This window comes from Semicossyphus pulcher, unplaced genomic scaffold (assembly GCF_022749685.1).
Source record: "Semicossyphus pulcher isolate SPU_LCO1_2020_fin unplaced genomic scaffold, fSemPul1.0.p SCAF_7, whole genome shotgun sequence".
NCBI classification, from domain to species: Eukaryota; Metazoa; Chordata; class Actinopteri; order Labriformes; family Labridae; genus Semicossyphus; species Semicossyphus pulcher.
In genome coordinates, this window is record NW_027211748.1 from 20777183 (window position 1) to 20800275 (window position 23093).

General features: G+C 41.9%; 2 protein-coding genes across 2 annotated transcripts; both read left to right on the top strand.

Moving 5' to 3' along the window:
* Nucleotides 1-3449: 3449 nt before the first annotated feature.
* Nucleotides 3450-6072, top strand: LOC138611087 (leucine rich adaptor protein 1-like). The gene is made up of 3 exons (XM_069683999.1): nt 3450-3662; nt 4159-4343; nt 5538-6072. The coding sequence occupies exons 1-3, from the start codon at nt 3450-3452 to the stop codon at nt 6070-6072; spliced, it is 933 nt and encodes a 310-aa protein (XP_069540100.1).
* A 785-nt stretch (nt 6073-6857) lies between these two features.
* On the top strand, nt 6858-21085 carry pgap6 (post-glycosylphosphatidylinositol attachment to proteins 6). Its single transcript, XM_069685557.1, has 13 exons — nt 6858-7017; nt 8366-8549; nt 8680-8881; nt 9304-9431; nt 11519-11784; nt 11893-12239; nt 12394-12490; nt 13541-13655; nt 14120-14262; nt 14352-14530; nt 15841-15987; nt 16102-16218; nt 17538-21085. The coding sequence occupies exons 1-13, from the start codon at nt 6954-6956 to the stop codon at nt 17865-17867; spliced, it is 2319 nt and encodes a 772-aa protein (XP_069541658.1). The 5' UTR covers nt 6858-6953; the 3' UTR covers nt 17868-21085.
* Nucleotides 21086-23093: the final 2008 nt, after the last annotated feature.

Genomic DNA, 23093 nt, shown 5'->3' on the forward strand with positions numbered 1-23093 from the left:
CTACTGACTACTGATGTTAACATTGCTACTACTAATTACTACATTTCAAGCTAGCAAAGTTTCAACAAGTTGCTGCTAAACGGTGGCAGAGACGTGTTGTTTTCGCGACGGAGGGGGCGGTTGAACATTTGCATCGTGGGCGGGGCCTATGTAGATTGGGGAATATTTAATGAGGGAGAAGGAGGAGATGCCTTGGGAGGATTTTATAGTAATTAAACTGCAGAAAAAAATATGTCAGACACAATTTATTATTTCAAGCAAAGCATTTTATACGTCTTAAAACATGACTGGAGCTGCTCTTAAAAAATTAATGAAAATTGCAATATAAGTGCAATCAACGTCTTTTTCAAAATTTTGGTTGGTGGTTTAGCATTTGACATTAACATAAAAACTACCATACGTTACTGACACACTACTTTTTGTCTGAAAAACACTCCAAGTCACATTTTGTTCGGAGACAGAGTTGTGATGTAGGAATCCTTGAAATACACTATACATATTTCGCCACAGTCCTACCTCATATTCATTCACTGCCCACACTTATACCCACTATGACCACAAAGTGACTGACCACAGAGCAGCTCGAGTAAAATCAAGCAGAGGATTCTGTTGCACTGTTGAGATTTAAGAGTAAAGGTGACTGAGCTTTATGAGCCTCTAAACTGTGGAGAGACCCACAGAGGGAGGTACCACTGTGGGCTCGTATAACCTTACCTCATCTTTAAATCATACGTGTGAGAACATGATTCATCTTTAAGACTTTAATCCACCCGCTGGTATATAAATATGTACTGTTATTCAGTCGGTGTCGATGTCTCCTACTTGTTGTAGTCATTCTTCATAGTTTGGCTCGTTTGTGTTGTTTGTGGCACATTTATGCCCAACAGAAGTTTTCCACCCAGAATTGTAACTTTGATTTTAACAACCAATCTTCAAGCACAACTGCATTGCTTTGTGTTTTTGTCTGATGCATTCAGTTCATTCATTCAACTACATATTGTTAATTACATCCTCTGTGAAACATATGGCGGTGTTACAGCTGATTTTCATGGTGAGCTTCTTGGCTGTTAAATTTCTGTGTTGGATGCAGCCGTGTTTGTCTCCCTCTAACAGCAGCTGCTGGTGAAACCCTGCTACAAGTTTCTCCCACAGTCTGACTTTTCTTTTCACTCCTGAGGTCATGTCGTAGTTTTCAGTGCGCTAATAAATTATCAGAACTCATTTCCACTCATGCACCCTGCAGGTTGTTTGACCTTTCTCAGGCTGCTGCTGTTTCATCAATGTGCACTACACACTATTCAAACTATGCATTCAATGCAGATCAACTGGTGTTAGCCTCAGTCATGAGGAAACATAACTGCTGTCCTGATTTTGAACCGCGTCAGTGTTTTTGGCGAGATGACAGACGAGTAAAAATAAATGATCTATTTGAGTGGGTGGCAGATGTTGGCTTCCTGTCCCCTGCCCATCTCTGTGTCTAAAAAAGGCTTTGCAACTCTACAGACCTGTTTCTTCTCTGCAGAGTCTTTGTGGAGAGTCTTTAACACTGCAAAGTAGGCTACAAATTAAACACACTATGAAAAAAACCCCACCTCAAAACACTTTAGTACATAGCAACAAAATGTATTTCATAATATTTTGGGCACTATTTCGCACCTTAGCTCCTGCATCTACTGTATCAAAAACAGTCTAGTCTCTGAACAACATAAAAATAAGTGATGAGTGAATTTGGACAAATTCACTTTTTTTTTTACAATGCAAAGCAATGTAACTAGCATAAATGTCAGTTAGTGTTTTGACGTTCGTGAGAGCCGCTCTTTTAATAGTTGTGCCCATATTGCACTGCCTGCCCTAGATCCGCTCCCCTTAATGCCGAATTACCACAGGCAGCTTTTTTCAACTTTAACTCCGCATCTCAAGTGTCGTGCAAGGCAACTTTATTTACAACACATTTCAAACAGAGGGTAAATTCAAAGTAGTGAATTCACTGACAAAGCAGAGGGATATGGCGCCACCTTGTGTAGCCTAATGGTTAAAAAGCAGGTCGAGTAATTTAGTGCTGCTAAACCTAGTCCACACATGCAAATTGAATTTATATTGGTGGGATGTCTAATCTGATCCAGATCTTACCCTATCATTATCCTAGTGATTATTTCGCAGGTAAACCTAGTAATCGCCGCCGCCGCCTGAAAAAAAAAAAAAAACAATAGAACCGGGGGAGTTGAGCCGGGAGCCATAAGATCCGGCTCCCGTCAAAGATCCGTAATTCCCACCAGTCAAGCTAGCTAGCTAGCTAGCTAACTAACAAGCAGAAGGCATGGGGCTGTTTCTACAACATATTGGATTAAAACTCGATTCTTCAGACACAGACCTTAAGATTAAATGTTCTTATTGAAGAGAAACTGTAAAAGTGAGAGAGAAATAAGTACTTTAAACTGTGCGAGTGCTTTCACTGGCTTCCTACAACTTCTAACTGCAGGTTGTTTTAACTCTGAACCTTTTCATGATTTATTAGGCTATATAAGTGTCATTTTTTACGGAACGTTGTTTTTATGTCCACTGTTTGCAGCTCCGCATAATTAGCTTAAGCCTTTATATTTTTTTCAACATGCTGTCTGTCTGCATCTTGTTTTTTCAGGATATTATTATGGCCTATGACATAGGCCTATGTTTGAAATACTTGTTGATCCCAGGGGAAAGTTTTAACACTGCAAATTATAGCCTACATTTTACACATAGCTATAACCTACATAAGGCTACGTGTTACACTAACTACTTCACAACTAACTAACTTCTTGTTATTAAATGTAGGTTATTCAGTTATATTGAGGGTAAAATTCTTGAATATTATTGTGTAAAATAGGCCTCAGTCATTTTTAGGCTTTATTACCTTATTCTTTTTTTGTTTGTTTTTAATTTATTTCAATCTACGTGTAATTATTTAGACCCCCGGACAATGTTTTTTTAGACTCACCGAAAGTCAAAGTAATAAAGTCAGTCATCACGTGGTTTCACGTATTTAGAATATACCGCGCGCTCCCAGCAGCAGCTCGCTGGGTACAGGTGTTGCTGTTACCGCTTGTATGAAACTCCATCCATTGTTTCAGGACGACACAAAGGGCACCTCCACTTTCCAGCATCACGTTTAGGGCTGCATACCAGCAATACCTCTGTAGTGTGAGGGATGAGTAGCCCAGCCTACATCAGCTCGCTCGCACTTCCAGCGGTTTCACGGCTCGTTCTGCGCCTCTGTGGCACGTTTTTCAGTCGTGATCATGGTGTATTGTGGACTGTTCAGGAATATAACGTGTGGACGCTGCTGTAAGTCGAAAAGTGTGGGAGATTTACGGCTGTGTGGTTTACCCGCTGGGGCTTCAACTTCTAAAGTGGCTTTACGTACGAGCTCTTCTCCATTCAAAGCTACTGGAAAGTAATCAGTGCGCGGAGGGATGGCAGAGGAAATCATCCACGATTCCCTCCCAGATCTTAGAGAACTGGAAAATAAGGTTGGCAGGAAAACTCCGGAGAGCCTTCTGATGTGGATGAAGGATGCTGCGGACTGTGAGGAAGGGTGGAGGTCTGATGTGGTGGACAGGGGGGAGCGGGGATCTGCCTCCAGCGAGACTTTTTCTGACAAAATCAGCAACTTACAACAAGAGATGGTAAAGATTTTTATTCTCAGCAATGATTAGTCAGTTTGGGTGCTCCTGAATGCATCTTTCTCTGCATGCTTCTTTTCATTTTATGCAACAACTTGCACAACTTGCTTCAGGAATCACTGCTATGTTTATTCTGATGACTTGTTTTTCCTCTGAACAACTGTCAAAGCACAGAGTTCCATTCGGAGCCACTTCACCTGCTTGTTTAATGTCTACTGACAACCACTGTCACCTGTCTCTCCACCACACCCTCACCTGGCCTCCCTCTCTTTCATTTCACACATTCTGTCTGGATTCCTCTGCTCATTCTCTTCCACCTCGTTCCTCACATCTGATCCTCCCTCATTCTTTTTATTTCATTTCTTCTGCTTCATGTGTTGAAGTCAAATAAGCACAAGGGACTCATTCGGGGAAGATTACTTCAGTATAGGGGCCCCTGTGGGCACACACTCATCATTTCCAATACTTACACTTGTCTAACTCCACTGTATTCCTGCAGAGGTGTCTGCGCTCTGCCGATGTGAGGATTCTGCGGCAGCTGGTGGCCGTGCACGAGGGCATCGAGGCCATGCGCTGGCTGATGGAGGAGAGGGACACCTTGGTCAGCCGTGGCAGCAGCCTGACGGGCAGCCTGAGCAGCTTAGTGACTGTAGAAGAGCAAGGGCTCTCAATGTCCCCCTGCAGGTACAGTACAGTTTATTCTGGCAGGTGTAAAGGAACCTGTGTGCACAGACGGACAACATCTTACCCCAGCCTGAACAAAGATATTAGTTTAGTGCAGATGAGTCATCATTTTACCAGAGGCTTTTGCATTGACCAGCATTAAAACACCTTTAAACTGAGTTCCGAACATCATCTCAAAACACGCTAACATCTGTATTTACAAGTCCTGTTGTGATTGGAACCAGTCTTTTCAGTGAACCAGATCCTTTGGGTCAGCTGAGCAGTAAGAGTCAGCTATGTCTGCTTCCAAACGGCTCTTTCCTTTTGATTCTCACTGATTTGAGATTCAGCTAAATTTAGCACTTTTTTGACGCATGATTCGTATGTAAGCATATAAATTACTTAAAATATTCAATATAAAGTGGTATATGTCAAGAATAACTGTCCTCCTAGTTGTCTTACAGAAATAACACACTACTAAATAACATTGTGCACCAGGTCTACATACAAAAGTCTCATCATGCCTGGCTTTTAATGTTATTACTTTTCTGCATAGTATTTAAGAGATACCTTTTAGGAACACCCTTTTAGAATGCTTCTGATCAGTTTTTTAAATGACAGAACAAAAAGAAATTGTGTCTTAGTTAGGGGGGTGTATTATGACACCTGTGGAGCAGCTTAGCATAATTTACAGTTTGAAAAACTTTTTCTCACTCTGGTGCTCTGTGCAGGCCCTCATACAGCCTCTGCCTGACACAAATCTCTGTCCCCTTAAGAAACCCCGCCCCTACAAGCCCACTTTCTTCTGATTGGCCAGCTCTCCGAAGCCTGCTGAGGTCTGCTCTTTGTGACGTCACAAAGTGCAGCGTGTAGATAAAACAGTGTAAAACCTGGCATTCACAGCGGCACATCCAACATTGTCACATATATGTCTTAAAATGTGAAACAGTATAATACCCCCTCTTTAAAGGAGCTCTTAAAGCCGACCCATTCGTGACAGAAACATCACTAAGATCCAGCATTTTGCCAGATTCATTTTTTTCAATGCAGTGTAGTTGTTCTCATTCAACACACAACTTCTAAACCTAAAAATAAACTAAAGAGTTTCCCAAAGAAGTCGGGAGCTGAATCATGCTGGATTTGGACTTAAAGCTTTTTCGCTTTCAGGGCTCAGGCTTCAAATCTGGCTCAATATTTCTCCTGTTGCTCCCACAGAGAAAACCTGAGTCCAACTCAGGATCTGACAGAAACTACATGTGATGACTCAGCAGATCCTCCAGCTCACACTGACCACGATGAGTCAAACCACAGGGGCTACTTTTACAGGATGAGCCCCGAGTCTACTGAAGCGAGACCTCCTAGTCCTTCGGCCTCCGTGTTTGAAGTCACTTGTGTCAGACAAAGCAGGCATGGTCAGTTATCCTCAACTCCTGCCAACGGTTTGGTCACTGCCAGTTTACCAAAGTCACAGCCACAGGACTCAAACGTAGCTTCCTTAAAAGACAACAAATCTGGTGCTGACGCCATCAGGAGAGCTCTGCTGAGATCAAGCAGAGCAAGAAAAGAGGTGAAGGCGGAATCTGATGTTTGTAAACAGTCAGAGGAAACACAGACTCAGCAGAGTTTCAAAGCCTCTCAGAACGATATAATAAAAATGGAGGAGAGCGAAACCAACAGAGAGACAGTTTTGCTGGGCTATGATGCTCAGTGGTGCTGGGTGGAGTCACAGGACGATGTGACATTTCTATGATTATATTGTATGACCTTTGGTTTGTGTTCTTCCCCTTTACAGTTAGCTGCAAGTAGTGAAGTGGTGTTTAAATTACACTTGATGAACTGCACTGATAAATTAATGATGAATGAAAGTGTCACTGTCTCAATGTCACTACCCACTCTGTAGGATCTGTGATCACTTTTACTGCTTTTGTATCTAAGAAATTTGAAAGAAGTTGGATAAAAAACAACTTTTATCAAAAAATAAGGACATTTCAATATGGTGGAGCTCGTTATAAAGATATCCAGAAATGTAATTGCCATGTCTGATCAATGGGGACTTAAGTTTTTGAGATTATGATCTTTAACTTGTAGTTTTCATTTCATCAGCTGACCTTCTTTCTTTTTCTTCTGATTGCACTGAATTTTATTTGACTTTTTATCTTATAATAGAATAATGTCAGTTAATATTTTCTTTAGCTCATTTGTCATTCATTGTCCAGCCTCCCTGAAGTCTTTCACAATGGTGAACATTATGCAAAAATAAACCTGTAAAGACCTGTTCTGGTAATAAACCAAAAAAGTCTTTATTGATCCATTTCTCAGCCGAAATATCAGCGTTGTATGAATGTACTGAATAAAAGTATGTTTGTGTAAAATAAATAGTCCTTGTATTTCCGATATTAGCCGCACATATGTTAAAATCAATGGATTTCAACGTTTTCTCACCTTATTCTTTATGATCTTAATTTTTCCGACGGACCGCAAAGGCAGCTCCCGAGGACGTTCCTGACGTCATGTATTTACATGGGAACCCGGAAGTGTTGTGCAGGTAGTAATGACTCCCCGCGGTGGATTTGTGTGACATTATAGGTGGATAAAGGACGATGTAATGGTTCAGACGCTCGAAAAGGAAACATGGAAGTTTGTTTTCTGCGTTGTCTCCTCTTCGTCGCCCTGACGGCCGGGACTTTAGGAGACGGTGAGTGTTTTTAGCAAGAAAGGACGAAGTCAGAGGGAATTGGTGTTAGCATGGTGGCTAACTATTTCGTTCTGCTTCTGTTACTGAATGCAAAAGACCTTTGGTACAGTCTCTGGCACACTCAGCACAACTGTCCCGCACATGCAAATGGTTATAGAGGTATATTTTTACGAACTTTAATTAACATGAAGATGACAACAGAAATCTTTACAGTCTATCTCATTCAACCTCCAGAATATTTTGCTTTTCTAATAAGAAAACGCTTATTCATCAAGTGTCGCCTTATTAATCTTATACTGTTTTTTTTACTTGTTGTTTTTTTATTAAGTGTACATCTCACTGGTTGATTTTTATTTATTTCTTTTTTTTGTTTGTAGGCTAATATTAAATTATAAATGTGCCATATATACTTAATCTTCAATCACATATATTATCTGCCAACAAACACTGTGCTCAAAGATGTAACACCAGGTATTTCAGTCTTTTGTGGCCTGGATGTGTCAAATCTCTGGTTCTGTGTGTGACCATTTTTCTGGATAAGAATTTTGCTTTGCACTTAAAGGCCAGGATGAATTCTAATTATGTTCTTTTATTTTAAATTTCATCTACACTATATGAGATCTGCATATACAGTTTTAGCATACTGTGGCTTCCTTTCCATTTCCTTCATTTTTTAAGTCACTATCTATCACTGAATGAGATAACACAATGGTGATTGAGCCTATGTCCCACTGATGAAAGCCTTTGCATTTGCAGTATATAGTACTATTATCGACTGGGTGTCTGGTGTGACTTTCGCAGAAAAAATCACAAGCGGCGCCCAGTTAGTGACACGTTTCCCATCACCCAGCAGTGGTTGGTCTGCCAGAGAGGGTAGGGGGAGTGTCTGAACAATCAAAGAATAGATCGTTGACTAAAGATACAACTTAAAAAATAAGTGAAAATCCAAAGAAAGAAACAAATTTGACGCTCAGATGAAGGCAAACAGTCTAAAAAGGAAAGCGACCGTCAGCGAGGAAAATCAAGAGTTACAACTGGAGCCAACCGTGGACTTCTGGTTAAATTGGGAAGAGGACTCTTGCAATTACTGTTGATCGCCATTAGGTGCCATCAAAGAGAACGAAACTGATATCTTCGAGATTCTACCTTAAATCAGAATGAGCAATTACTTAAGAAAACACAACTCTTTGGGTTGTGGACAAAGCAATTGAGAGCATCATCTTGGGCTACTTGAAACACCGAGTGACTCACACATTTTCTGAAAGATAAACAGTTCCTAAACTTTACAAAAAATCTGTGTTTGTGTCTGTGTGCATTTTAACTGAAAAAAAAATCTTACACCCTACAGATGGACAGTTGACGTTTGTCTCGGAGCTCTCGTCCAAACCGGCTCAGAAGTTGTCAAAGTATGGCTGGTACGGAAACGTCCGGCTGCAGAGGTTTCATATCCCGGAGGAAACCGCCATCGCTCGCTGGCTGTTCTCCGTCACCAAGGGCCACAACTTCTACTGTGGACAGCACAATGTCACCATGTAAGATACACTAAGTTCTGCATCATTAATTATCTACCAACATCCCAGCTCTCTCTGCCTTGCATTTTTTTATTCAGTGAAATCAAACTTTATTCTTTTACAATCTTATGACACCCTCTCTCTCTTTCAGCCATATTCGATGGGGTGCCCCTCCAGTCATAAACCCCACCGGGTATGTGTTTCCCAATGCAACACTGTGGAGCCCCGGTCTGTCTCTGATCCTGCCGGTGACATCACACAGCTCCACAACCTTTAACCTCTCCAGTCCTGCTCCTGGGGATTGGTACGTCGCTGCCCACTTACCTGAAGATGATGGACGCATTGAGCAGAAGGTTTGTTTGGAGTTGTTTACAGTAGATACTTCTGTTTTGTATTGGTTAAGATGAAGTGTCATTATTTTAATGATGTTCTGCATGAAAGTTTCGCTTTGAACCGAACCAGTTTCACCGGAGCAGCGATTAGTTTCTCACATGAAGCAGCTAAACTGCATTCTTCTGCTGCTTGTTTTGCAGGATTCTGTTTGTATTGCAGCGATGCAAATGATCGGCCTTTTTCACCATTATTCTCTTAACATCTTGTGTAATATCTCTCTAGTAATTTTTATTTTGAGTGTGTTTTAGTCCCCCATTTTATCCCACTACTGATCATTACGCTCATTGGTTTGTCAGTCACCTGTAAAACCTGTATGGAAGGTAAACATTTGAAGACAACTGTGTGCCAGTGTGTTTATTTAATGTTTGTTTTTATCTGTTAGGGCTTTCCGTCCTGCTCCTACTTCTTCCAGCCTCAGCTGTCACTCAGGAGAGCGGTGGACACGCCCATTTTACAGCAGGGCACTTTCCTCCAGCAGACTGCAGCTCCTGACAGACCTGCACGCCTTAAGTAAGTAGTGCGTGTGTGTGTGTATGTGTACACGAGGGCTGAATCCTGTGAGCTATTGTCAGCCAAGTGGACTCACGGTTTGTCTGTTGAGTAATTGAACTTTTTATTCAGCTGTGTCAATGCACATAAAGTGATGTTAACTTTATGAAATAAGTCTCTAAATGGCTCTGCAGTTTCATAGTTCACAAGGATTTTACCTGGAGCCTGATTATCTGGTGAGCTCCATTTCTCTCAAATACAAACCGACCTGTGTTTAAAAAAAAAAAAAAAGGTAAACACACTGAATAAAGCAGCTTCATGTAAAATGTAGAGTTTCTCGGATGCTCCTCAGTAGACACAGGAGTCAGGAGAGGCAGCAGAGCTGCTGCTAGCTTGATTGTACGTGCTAGGCTTGTATTTAGGTGAGGGTTCCTTCAGTGAGTTAGGTTTTAAATGGGAGTCAAAACATCCACGAAGGTCTGCTACTCTGTTAAACAAATAGCCCTAGGCCTGGTTGTCCAAAGGTAATCTGATAAGATTAAAAATTTCTTACTTCTATTTTTATGCCATATATTTCTCCGTGCTTCTCTCTGTGTCAGAGCAACTGATCCACACAAATTTCCCCGTGGGGATAAATAAAGTATTTCTGATTCTGATTACGTTAATAAAAAATAAAATCAGGATTACCCTGATCCAAGCAGAGGGGAGGATTCAGGCTGGATTAGAGGGGAAAAACATTTAACAAAAGTTTTGAGTTAAGGTTTTTCTCTTGAATTGTTGATTTGAGTGACATAGCTGATGAGGTAGACTTTAGGGTTGTGGAAAAAATAAAGGATTTTGTCCCCATAAAATATTTCACCAAATATCATCAATATTATATATTATACATAAACATCAAATAGTCAAATAAAAGCAGCTGTCAGGAGCTTTAGTCTTGTGCGAATTTTGGCGCCCCCTATGGTCAAAGGACGTAGTGTAAAGTTACATTCAGAGCGCTGGCAATCTGGGTTCCCATTGGCTATAGTCTGACGACGATGTAGCCTCTGGGGACAACGGTGAACATGCCGAGCGTGTAGCCAGCGTTTAGCATAAACTGCTTTCGGTCAAGACTTCCTTTTCCACATGCTGCATTGTTCACAGAAAAATAACCCGTTTTTCTTATGATTTATTTCTAATTAACAGATCTTAAGTTTGCCTAAATTTCATCATGATGCAGATTTGTACCAAGTAAAAGTGAAGCTTTGTCAGGTCTGTCCTCAAGAGGAGAAGAAAACTACTTTTAAAATGCTCGTTTGTTGAACGGAGGTCGGATCGCTCTGATGCATTCAAGGAAGTCGGGACATCTGAACGCTGAACGGCTTTCGTGACACAGCATAAGGGAATTTATCTCAAGTTGAATATTTGATGTAGAGCTGATTGTTAGCTGTTAGCATGCAGATGTTTGTTTATAGAGATTAATAAGAAGCTAAATCATCATCAGATGACTCTGATGGGAGCTGGGATGTCATTACAGCGTATTACATTCCGCCTGCTTTTGCTCTCCTCACGGACTGTTTTTCCTGCATACATGTGTGTGTAGAATCTGTAATTAGAGATTAGAGCACTGGTAATCAGGATTTTGTAATCCCAAGAAGTCGGAATCCGGATCAGGTTGATCCTATCCAGGTTTCTTTGAACAACCAGAATAAACATAAGATGGCTTACCTCGTCCTGGATAGAAAAAAAAAGTGGATTTCCAAACCCAGATGAAACCTTTTGAGCAACCGGGCCGTAAATGATTGGTAGAAATACTGAATTAATATGTTTCTTGTTAAAAATCAGTTTCTCTCAAACACTCTTTGGCACTAACTTTTTCTATTTCTCGACCTTTGTTAACAAAAGTCTTTCATCTGTTGTAGTTTAAAACAACATCACGACTTTAAACACTGGGTGGAAATGTTTTAATGTCCCACTGAGAGACGAGACTCAAGTAGGCAAAATCTTGAATTCTTGTCTGATACAGCCGTAGTAAACACATTTAATTTCCTGTGCTCCCATCCTGTGTTTTTGTTTTACATTTTTCTCATCAGTCTTTATAATTAGAGTTCATCTGTTTGTGTGTGTCTCAGGTTGTTTGTTCCAGAGTTTGCCTCCTCTCTCTCCGTCTCTGTGGCTGACTGTTCATCAGAGGAGGCAGCCGAAAGCGGAAACTGCTCACTGGTCCTCAGGCTGGGCTCCGTGTCCCCCCATCATGACCCAGTGACAGTGAACTGCTCAGGGATCAGCTGTTCTGCTGCTCTCTCTAACCCGCCTTGGGACACCTGGTTACGAGTTGTTGTGGAGAGCAAACAAGACAACCGCACTGTGACCTTTAATATCGTCTCAAACTACACAGGTGAACAAACAACACACCCTTACTTTAAACTTAAGTTTCACACATTACACCTCTGTTTTGACCCTCTACCTGTCTGCATTCTCTCTTTTCTGCGTTCCTCTGCCTCAGTGGGATGTAAGCCAAAAAGTGTCGGCCTTTCAGCAGATGACGACATCAGCAAACTCCGTGGCAACAGCAGCTATAGCAACTCGACATCAGCAGGAAACAGCTCAGTGGTTACAGACGCGGTCGGCTTTGGCAACGTATCGGCATCACTGTTAACGCCGTTGTTGCCGTGGGCGTGTGTGTGGAGCTTCCCCGTGCTGTACGAGGAGGTGGACATCCTGTCGCTCCGATTCACCCCCGTCAACGGACCCAACGTCAGCGTTTCAAACACACACCCCTCACTGCTCAGCTACCCCCTGCACACACAGGCCACTGGGGGGACGCTCAACCTGCAGCTCACACTGAATACTGTAAGTACGACTGAATCACTACACACACATTCAGGCTTCTGATAAAGCCTGTTTAGATATGAGATTTGTGAGTTTGTGCTCTTTTTTTATTTGTGTAATGTACTAGTTTAACTTGCTCTACATGTGTGTTTGTGTGTGTTGTTCGTGTGTGCAGACTAATGTAACCCTGGGAAACGGCAGCAGCGTTGTGGCCTGTCTCTCTCCCTGGGCTCCAGTCCTGGAACTCAACAACTCTCAACCCTGTCGCTCAGGTAACACACTTAACTTCAGTGATGTATCTACTCGAACATAAAAGAATTGATGCATTTAACAAGTGATGCATCAAACACCTGGGGTGCAGGACCAAGTGCATGCTGGGATATGCTGCAACTTTACTGTGGCTGTATTTCATTCCACCTGCTTTGTACCAGCAGCATGTCCTGATCAGGACAAAAGGTAGCATGTGTTATGCAATATGCAAAAATACCTGGATGTCGTTCTGAAAAATTCATCTAGTTTGCATCAGACCAGTCGACCTGGCCTACCCTGTCTCACAATGCAAAGCACTGGAACCCTAATCTAATTACATTTTAGTTGTCAGGGAAACCCTGAGACCAAGTTATTATATATACAATAGTTGTACAAGCAGCAAAAAGTAGTAAACAATCAACAACAGTTTATTTTTTGCTCCACCAACTCAACTAGTTCATCAACTTAACTGAAACTGGACTTTTGTTGCCAAGCAACCCAAACATTCTCCTGCACTCTGTGTCTCCAGGTTACCACAGATCAGCTGTTTTTATCATGCAATGCACGCTGGGTGTTGTAGGAATGTAGAATGGGCAAAACCACAAGCTGTTTGTACAACTTTCTCCACAGCTGTAGCACCAACTTACAACACTGCTTCTATTGATTACAGAGAACCCCAGCTTTGACTCACAGTGGCTTTCCGGGGGCGAACTGCTCCTTTAAGAGCAAATAGGGATGCAACACAGTAGCATTGGTTTGCCATAAGCCGTAATATTGTTAACTTCTCCTTTCCAAAACCAGAAACTGGTTAACCTGGCCTACCGCTTTCACAGTTTCAAACTGCTTACTACTGTGGAAATCAGCTGTAAGGAAAAAGCTGTTATTTTGTAGTATTCATTCATGTTAAATAATTTAAGCTTGATATTTAACAAAACAGGTCCTTTTTGAAATGTAACAGATTCCACTAATGTCCAATCTTTGTTCATCCACTGATTCCCAGCAGCACATTACTAACAGAAAGCTTGCCTTAACATTATGGAAATAATAAAACGTATTATTATGTGTGTCTGCAGCTTTGTTCGGAGGATATGGTGTCAGTGTGAATACCAGTGTTCCTAAAGCTGTGGTCAGGCTGCCTTTTCCTCAGTCAACAACCTGGTACCTCACCCTGCAGCTCACATGCAACAGGTAACACACACACACACACACACACACACACACACACACACACACACACATACATACAAACATTTCTCCATCCTAAAAGATGTTTCTAAAGTATTTTATAATATTTTCCGCACCTCAAACATCCTCCTTCAAATAGAGACAGGAATACTCAACAGTCAATAAATGTCTTTGTAATGCACACATACAAACCGTAACACTGTTTACACATGTAATGCCTCTGTAAGCTTGTATATGTTAACATTAAACACATATTTACACCAGGTACGGTATTTTAAACAGTGTGTCTAGGTTGAGACTTCCCTGCTTATTTTGTGTATTTGTATTTAAACTTTGACATAGTTTTTACCCCACAGCTTGTATCTCTACTTGCGGCATGTTTCATATTTAGAAACCTGTATCTAAAACACCAATAATCTATTTTTTTGTTTTTTTGTTTAACATGTCAATGTGTGTGTTTCTTGCAGCAGTGACTGTGGAAACGCATCAGTGGTGTCTGTGGTCCCTGAGGTGTCTGTCAGTGCCTGTGTGGAGGACTGTGGGACGTACGGAGAATGTAGACTGCTGAGGTCCTACAGCTACCTGTACGCTGCCTGTGTCTGCAAGGCTGGTACGACACACACACATACACACGTTATATTTTATTTATACACACTTTAATTAATTCACTTGGTTTAATTTGTGTGTGTGTGTGTTCAGGCAGGAACGGGTGGGGCTGCACTGATGACTCCACAGCTCAGTCGTACCTGCGGCAGGTGACGGCCACTCTTCTGCTCACGCTCAGTAACCTGTCCTTCCTGCCGGCCATCGTGGTGGCCGTCAGACGCTGGTACATCACAGAGGCCTCCGTCTACCTCTTCACCATGTTCTTCTCCACGGTAACACACGCTGCATAACGCACGTACACTTGTGCAGAGATGTGGCAATACTTCATGCATTTCAGGCTTGTTTCTAGAGTGTTACACATGTTCCTTCAGCCTTACAGTTACTGTTGTGCAAACACTTTGTAATCACACTTCCAGTGAGACCAAGTCACCTCAAGAGAATCTAGTCCTCCTTACAAGACTGTGAGGACTGCCAGCTACAGTTTGTTAAGCTAAATATGTAGAGTAAAGGCACAAAATGTTCCATCTTACAAATGCAATTCATCTTTCACCTAATTCTTTGTAACACAAAAGCACATAAATGTGGTGAAAGCAATCAAGCATTTCGTATGTGCATCCTCCAGCCTCCAGTGTGAACTAAAAGTACAACTTAATAATCATAAATCAAATCTATCATTATGTTTCTGAAATAAAAATGCAGTTTAATGTCTCACTTGTGTAGTGATCACAAGGTGATGTATTTCAGGATCATCTTGTATATTTACTAGTGGGTGTGGTTGTTAAACTATTTCAGGACTTCATCTTGTCTGCGATTATGTAATGGTGTTAATAGAGCTATTGATAGCTGTGTTAGGTAGATTGGCCAATGACTGTATATAAAGATGGACGACGCGTCTAACCAAAACACACACTCAACTTACCGAAAAAAACCCCGCAAAGATCCTGCACGTCTGCAAGTTTAACAGCAGAACAGCTTCTTGTGTTGGTCTGAAGCAGGCGCTCACAGATATGTAAAGTTCAATGACTGTAGTGATTGTTTTAGTTACGTCTCCTCTCTCCGTTCCTCCTCTACTCTGCTAATCAGGAACAGATCGGCTGCAGGAGCCGGATTTGTCAACAGAGCTGTCAATCATCCTTTTGACAGCATCAAATAACTAATTAAAACTAAACTTGTCAGAAAAATGAACACTTGGACGTAAATCAGCATGATAAGAACTAACTATAATGACAGAAACCATGTTTGAGAAACATTTATTTGATGTGTATTTTGATTTTATAGTTTGACTCATGTCCCATCTGTTAACATGGAGGAGGCGGGCTTTATGACCTATACTGCAGCCAGTCAGCAGGGGGCGATAGAGAGGCTTGGCTTCACTTTAAGGGAGCCGTCATGTCGTCATTACTTTTAACATCTGAGATTTTTTTTGTACATTTCTCTGATTAGCAGATTTTAAGTTAGACATATGCCAGATTGGTCACAATAGAAAGATCTGTTATACATAATCATATAATGTGAGTGTTAATTGGTATTTAAACTGTATTGTACAGCTTTCATAGTGATTCCTCTTCTTGTCATATTGCAGTTCTACCACGCATGTGACCAGCCCGGTGTAGCCGTGATGTGTATCATGGACTACGATACCCTTCAGTACTGTGACTTCCTGGGGTCCGTCTGCTCCATCTGGGTCACCATCCTGTGCATGGCTCGCATCAGAGACACATTCAAATATGTAAGACACTGACTACTGCCTGTCCTGCTACAATACTATTAATACACTTCCCACTATTAAAAGTGAAAAGTTTGATTACAAGTTGTCCTGTTTTTTTTTTTTACACCTTAACAGACTCTGTTCATGCTCGGGGCTCTGCTGATAGCCATGTCAATGCAGCTGGACCGCAAAGGTCTGTGGAACCTGCTCGGCCCCGTCCTCTGTGCCATCATGTTCATGGTCTCTGCCTGGGTAAGACATGCACCAATATACAACACTTAGTTCTGACCGAGTAATCTGATTGGATAAGAGGCATTCCATGAGTGCAGATATAGAAAACAACATCACAGGGACTTTTTACTTGTATCACTCCGCCTCAGTCAGGTGTTCTGAATACTGTTAATTACCATTACAGCAGACCGTGTATGTCTACATTGATCAAGCCGGTACCTCAGAATCACACAGCAGACTCTTGTTTCACTGGCTGAAACAGATAAATGTACATGATAAAAACAGCTGATATGTGGTAACCATGAGACACAGAGAGCAAGAGAATGTTTGGGTTGCTTGGCAACAACAGTTTCAGTTAAGTTGTGGGACTAGTTGAGTTGGTGGAGCAAAAAATAATCTGCTGTTGGTTATTACCGTTTACTACTATTTCCTGCTTGTATAACTATTGTATAAAAGCAATATCACACTCGAGGTCATGATGTTGTGCTGAACATCATCATGGCTGTGATTCGGTCGTAGGCACGAGGCCGTATTAACGGGCAGAAAACAAAGATTTAGTATCAACAGTCAACAGTATAGAAACCTCAACATTTTTCCATACCAATCTCTGTTAATGTTATGTTTGATTGAATCAAAAAGTGCAAAAGCTTTAAGAATAATACACAGACCTACAATCAGACTTTCAACTCAAAGCTTCTGTGAACAAAGAGAGAGAGAGCAGCTGTGGTCGAGTGTGCTAGAGAAGGAGAGAGAGAGAGAGAGAAAGGAAAGGCAGTAAATTAGAAAAACACAACATTATATTCAGATTGTTTCAAAGCAGCTCTAAAGAACAAATAAACACCCCCACACCTCTGCAGCTTCATCCTGCCTGTTCTGAGTGTCTCTCTGCTCAGCCCTGTGTCACACCTGCAGCTCCTATACGTTTACAACACAGCAAACCGTTCTCTTATCCAGGTCCACAAATATAGATGTTTTGTCACCATTCTTTGGCATCTCATACAGATGTGTGCCCTTAAGTGTGAGCTACAGACAGACAGAGAGCAGAGGAGAGAGACGGGGACTGAGGTGTCACCAGGTCAACCTGCAAGTCCCAACCTGCTGACTGAAGGCTCTGCGAGACTGCCAAATGACTGACGCATAGAAATGTTCCTAACACAGTAAAATATAGACAGACAGAGGACAGTTTCTCTGTGTGCAGGTTGACTTTTTGTGTGCATAGGGTTTCTATTTTTGTTATCTAATACCGTTTTTTATTCTAGTATTGAATCAAAGTTTACAATTTCTGTTATTGTAACAACATGAAATCAAACGATGGACTTCCTGTCCCCGTTTGTTTACAGGTGTACCGAGGGGTGCGACGGCGGCATTGTTACCCTCCTTCCTGGCAGCGCTGGGTCCTCTACCTGATCCCCGGAGCGCTCTGCGCCCTCATCGGGGTGTGTTTGTACATTTTTGCCGAGACAGAGGACAACTACTTTTACACACACTCGCTGTGGCACATCCTGGTGGCGAGCTGTGTGGTGTTCCTGCTTCCGCCCAGGGAGAGGGACAGGGAGGCGCTAGGGTGGAGCAGGGGCTGGAGCTGGACCTGGAGCTGGAGCTGGAGACCCCGGGTGTGTGGGTACACGCTCTGTGAGAGCAGCAAGGAGGAACTCTACACTGTCACATAGTAGACGAAGAAGAAATGAGCAGATATTGATTGTGAAACAGCATTACAGACATCCACATAAGGTAACAGAAACACACAGGACAGAATCTTACAACATCATGAGTTTCTTGATATTTTGATAAAGCGTTTAAACTCAAATTTCAAAATCTTTAAGGTTTGAAATCTGAATAAAAAAGACTAAAAAAGCGTAAAAAATTAGCTTACAGACTCACACACAGAAACACCGTTCAACCCAAATCAAACCTGCTGAAACCTCCAAGGTGGTCTGTCGCACCAGCTTACGTGTGAGCATTTTCAGGTAAGCACACCACCTGACCTTTGACCTCATGACCAACAGTTTGTATATAATGGGTATGTAAATATTTACCAGGCTAGAGAATAAATGTTTGAAATATTTATAGGGAACAATAGCACTTTGTGGAACACTTTTAAATCTTTATATTCAGCCTATTACTTCTTCTGATAAAGTATACTATATTTATAGTTGATGTAAACACTCCTCATTCTTGTATCCCCCCTGGGTTTTCATTACAACTACCTTTTGATCCTGCCAGGTCGTTTTAACAATCTTTGAAATAGTGTCTCTGAAGGTTCTCAGTCATCCAGCTCATCGTAATTCTGAGCTTAATCCAAAAGGCGACTGGACTTGGTTGAAGTTCTTAAAGACGTTTCATCCAAAAGTCTCCTTCAGTTCTTACTGACTGGTGGACAGAGCCAGAAATATAAGTAGGTCATTAGTGTGTTAATAGATTTGTGAGTGTAGATGGCTTCCTTGACCATCTATGTTAAAGGAGCAATTCCCCCTACTGGAAAAAGCCAAGTCAGTCAAAGCTGGCGTTCTCTGTAATCGATAGCAATAATATCTAAAATCAGCGCCATAGCTGTAGAGAAAGTTGTACAAACAGCTCGTGGTTTAGCCCATTCTACATTCCTACAGACCCAGCATGCATTGCGCCCCTCCCTCTGAAAGGAACGGCCCAGCGAGAGACGCTGGAGTGAAATACTACTGTTTCACTGCAGGCAACAGCTCAGAGCGGGGCAGAATCTGAAATAGAGAATATACCGGTGGATCGTCTAAAAATTCTTCAGGTCTGCAGTCTACATTTCAAACCCGACGATTTTGAACGAGACATGACATCGGAGGCAGGCGAGCCTAACGACCCATCAACACCAGAGGGGTGCTATGATTCTTGGTGCTATAAAGTCAACAGCTTAACGACTCTCCGTTGATTGCCCATCTATTAGCATCCTAATGACCTACAGAGGCTTATATTTCTTGCTCCTCCAAGTCTTTGGGATGAGAGGTGAAACCACTTCAAGAACCTGAACCAAGTCCAGCTGCCTCCTTTTGGATTAAACTTTGAATTCTTTGAAATAGTTTGAAAAAACAGCAAAAACTCAAGCTTCACTTTTAAAGCCTTGTTCTCGAACTTTCAACCGTATAACGCGGCCTTTCATCAGCAGAGGAACTCATCTTCCACCTTTGTCTTCATAATGTATAACTGCCGACCACTAAAGGAAACTGATCAAAATAATCTGTTAACAATTATTTTAAAACTTTTCTTTATGCCTTTCCACAGCTCATGTCTTTGATTCAGTGGCTTTAAATCAAGTCTACATGTGAAACGTGGACAAATGAAATAGTAGTTGTTGGTGTACAGGGTGCCTCCTGATCCCCTTTAAACACTAAACATGCCAGGTAGGGGTGGGACAAAATATCAATATGGCAATATATCATCGTCTTAACTCGTGCAATACAATTGCCGCTAAGCTGGCGCCAAATATCGCAATTTAAATTCACAAATATATGCCGATTTTGACTCACCTCGTCACTACTTCATGACTCCACACGGTGGCGCTAAAGACATGAATGAGGGTAACGTGAATGGGAACGAACTGGCCGAAGGAGAAGTTAATGAGATATCGTGATTGTCTTGCAATATATCAACTATTGCAGAACCACTGTATCGTGATATTATCGTGGGCTGCGTACCATATCGGGAGTTACTTGGGATGCACGATATTATCGGCACGTTATATCGGCCGTTATTGGCTTCAAAATGAACTATCGGATATCGGCCAACACGCCGATATTCGCCGATATAATTAACCGATAAAATAATGGGCTGCTGCATACTTGATTAAATGCCCGACCTCGGCGCAATGTCCCCAGCGCGAAGAAGACCTGCGCGGCGCAGCGTGATGACGTCACGTGTGTCTACCTGCAGCATGAGAGAGTTAGAAGCCAAAATGTCCGTGGTGTGGAAGTTTTTCAAAGTGTCCGAAATAGATAGCAAAACTACTATTTGCAATGACTGCTCAGCTTCGGTGATGCGAGGAGGAGCCAAGGCAAAGTCTTTCAACACTACAAACTTGATTAACCATCTCAAGACCCGTCACCCCGACCGTTGTAACAAATCTGATAAGAGTGTCACCATTATACTGTACGCTAATTCCAATACAGAAGAGAGTTGATGATCTCTGCAATTAGGTGTGCAGGAAAAAAATATCGGTATCGGTAATCGGCTAAATGAGTTGTAAAATATCGGCATATCGGATATCGGCAAAAAATCCAATATCGTGCATCCCTAGGAGTTGCCCTGCGATTCCCACCCCTACACCCCTCTGGAGTAGTGTTCATGTCTGACTTACAGGCAGCTTGTACTCAAACAGAATGACTTCTCTTTTTTCTCATCTTTTCTGTTAATTTTCCCGCTCTAAAGCCTCATCAGTTTTTTTGTACCTTCATTTATTCTGAAGCACTTTGATGATTAAAAAACAGACACACTATGTAATGTACATAACCCACATGTGTATGAATGGGCACTTTATGAATGTATCTTGTGTCCGGTGCCTCTTCCTGTCTGTCTGTGCTCTAAGAGAGTGTGTTTCGTGTCTTGCACCAGAAAAGCTGCTGAACTCTTCCTTTATGTTATTTAATGTCACAAACATGTGTTTTATGTTTCCCCCCACTATGATGATTTTGTGATTTTGCACAAACATGTCGCCCTTCATAAGCCTTCCTTTTGTTGTTGAAATTGTCTCCTCTTCTGTGAGAGAGTGAATTGATTCATGTTGTCACCGCTACATCACACACTGTAGACTTACGGATGAAGAAATGGAATGCTCCGTGTAAAATCAGATTTTACTTCCTGTTCTGGACAGCTACTTTTCAGTCTCTTAAAAAATCCAAACAGCATTTAGCCGACCAAAAATAAATCTGTTGTATAAAGAGTTATGTTTCATCATGATTATTTATTGCTTTATATGTGGACTGATGCTGTTTTTATTCACTCAGGCACACTCACATAAACATTCACTCTCAGGCTCCAACAGAGGAGGAGGGACTGCAGGGAAGCGGATTATAATAATCCTCAGAAATATATCAAGTGCTCATTCTGAGCGCTGAAATACACATTAAACTGTGTGTGTGCTTACATGTGAACACATCCGCCTGCGCGCTTATGTTGAGCTTACCTCCATTAGTAAATTTGATGAGCTCTCAGGTCGTGCACAGCTGACACAGATCACTGATTCAATCACAACATTAAACTGAACTACTTATTGTTTTTCTTTTGCCTTTATTTATAGGACAGCTGACTAGAGACAGGAAACATGGGGAGTAGAGAGTGGGGGAAGACATGCAGGAAATGATCAGCAGACCGGGAGTCGAACCGCCCATCTGTAGCCTCTGTACACGGGGTGCGTGTTCTACCAACCGTGCTAAACCAGCACCTCACTCATTGTTATTCTGGTGGTAAAAGAAACAGCAGTAAATGCTGACATTTCTAGAAGCAAAGGACTTTTAATCCATAAAGTCAGACTTAAACTATGCTGAGACCTACACTTCCCATAAGCAACTCAAAAGTAACTTTTGCAAGAACTAAATGCCCTCATTTTTAAAACTCTTGCTGTTTTCTTTTTAAGATTTTTTTTTATTGAGAGGACAGTGGATAGTGTTGGAAATAGGGGAAGATAGTGGTGATGACACGCGGCAAAGGGCCGAGGGCGTGAGTTGAACCCGAGGCCGTCACATAGCGGACTATAGCCTCTGTATGTGGCCGCCGATTTAACCGCTGAGCTAATCCGGCGCCTTTTGTTGCTGTTTTCTGATATTCTCATTAAAAGTAGGTGACGTGCCATTTTTACCTGAATTATTTGTCACCTAAAAGGGAATCCTTTTTCAGTAGTAGTGGTGATATTTTATTAAAAGTCCTGCATAGATGATAAATGATAATCATTGCAAGATAAATCAGAGGGGGGTTAAGATGATAAGGATTAAACATAAAAAATAAAACTATTAACCTCCACAGAATTAAGTTAAATTTTCACATTTTTGCAATTTTATTTTGAAAAACAAAATAGTTTGTCCACCTTAACCCTCTCCATTAACATAAATTGCTCTAAAAAAGGGAATGTTTGCTTGAGCTGCGCACAACTTATACTCAACCTGTGATGATTATCTAAGTAGGTGTGTTCCTTATTTGAAGTAAATGTTGTGTGCCAAGCGCTGTCGGCTCCTGGTTCGAATCCCGGTTCAGACATGGGGGGCCTTTCTCTGTTGAGTTTTGCATGCGTGGGTTCTCTACGGGTACTCTTACTTCCTCCCACAATCCAAAGAAATGCTTGTTAGGTTCATTGGTGACTCTAAACTGTCCGTAGGTGTGAGTGTGAAAGGTTGTCTGTCTCTATGTGTCCGCCCTGTGATTGACTGGTGATCAGTACAGGGTGTACCCCGCCTCTTGCCCAATGACAGCTGGGATAGGCTCCAGGTCCACCGTGATCCTGAACAGGATAAGCAGTATAGATGATGGATGGATGGATGTATTGTGTGCGCTACTTTGACTACATACAGCCAGAAGAGGGAGCCAGTCAGAAGAAGACGCAGCAGTTCCTTCAGGAAAAAAACCCTGAAACGTTAGTAGATGGAGAGGAAATATGAAGAAGTTTGTAAGAATATGTAAGTGGGTCAGAGCATCTCCAAAACTGCAGCTCTTATGGGGTGTTCCCGGTCTGCAGTGATCAGTACTTACAAATGTGGTCCAAGGAAGGAAAACCGGTAAACTGGAGACAGGGTCATGGGCGGCCAAGGCTGACTGATGCGAGTTCTAGCAGACCAAGTACACCCCTTCACGGACACAGTATTCCCTAATGTCAGTGGCCTCTTTCAGCAGGATAATGCGCCCTGCCACACTGCAGACATGGTTCAGGAATGGTTTGAGGAACA

Bases quoted from the DNA above. Each gene is read 5' to 3' on its own strand.
- LOC138611087 (XM_069683999.1), top strand. From the start codon at position 3,450: ATGGCAGAGGAAATCATCCACGATTCCCTCCCAGATCTTAGAGAACTG. The intron at 3,663-4,158 runs GTAAAGATTTTT...GTATTCCTGCAG, and splicing joins GCAACTTACAACAAGAGATG to AGGTGTCTGCGCTCTGCCGA. The intron at 4,344-5,537 runs GTACAGTACAGT...TTGCTCCCACAG, and splicing joins CTCTCAATGTCCCCCTGCAG to AGAAAACCTGAGTCCAACTC.
- pgap6 (XM_069685557.1), top strand. From the start codon at position 6,954: ATGGAAGTTTGTTTTCTGCGTTGTCTCCTCTTCGTCGCCCTGACGGCC. The intron at 12,491-13,540 runs GTAACACACTTA...GTGTGTCTGCAG, and splicing joins CTCTCAACCCTGTCGCTCAG to CTTTGTTCGGAGGATATGGT. The intron at 15,988-16,101 runs GTAAGACACTGA...ACACCTTAACAG, and splicing joins TCAGAGACACATTCAAATAT to ACTCTGTTCATGCTCGGGGC.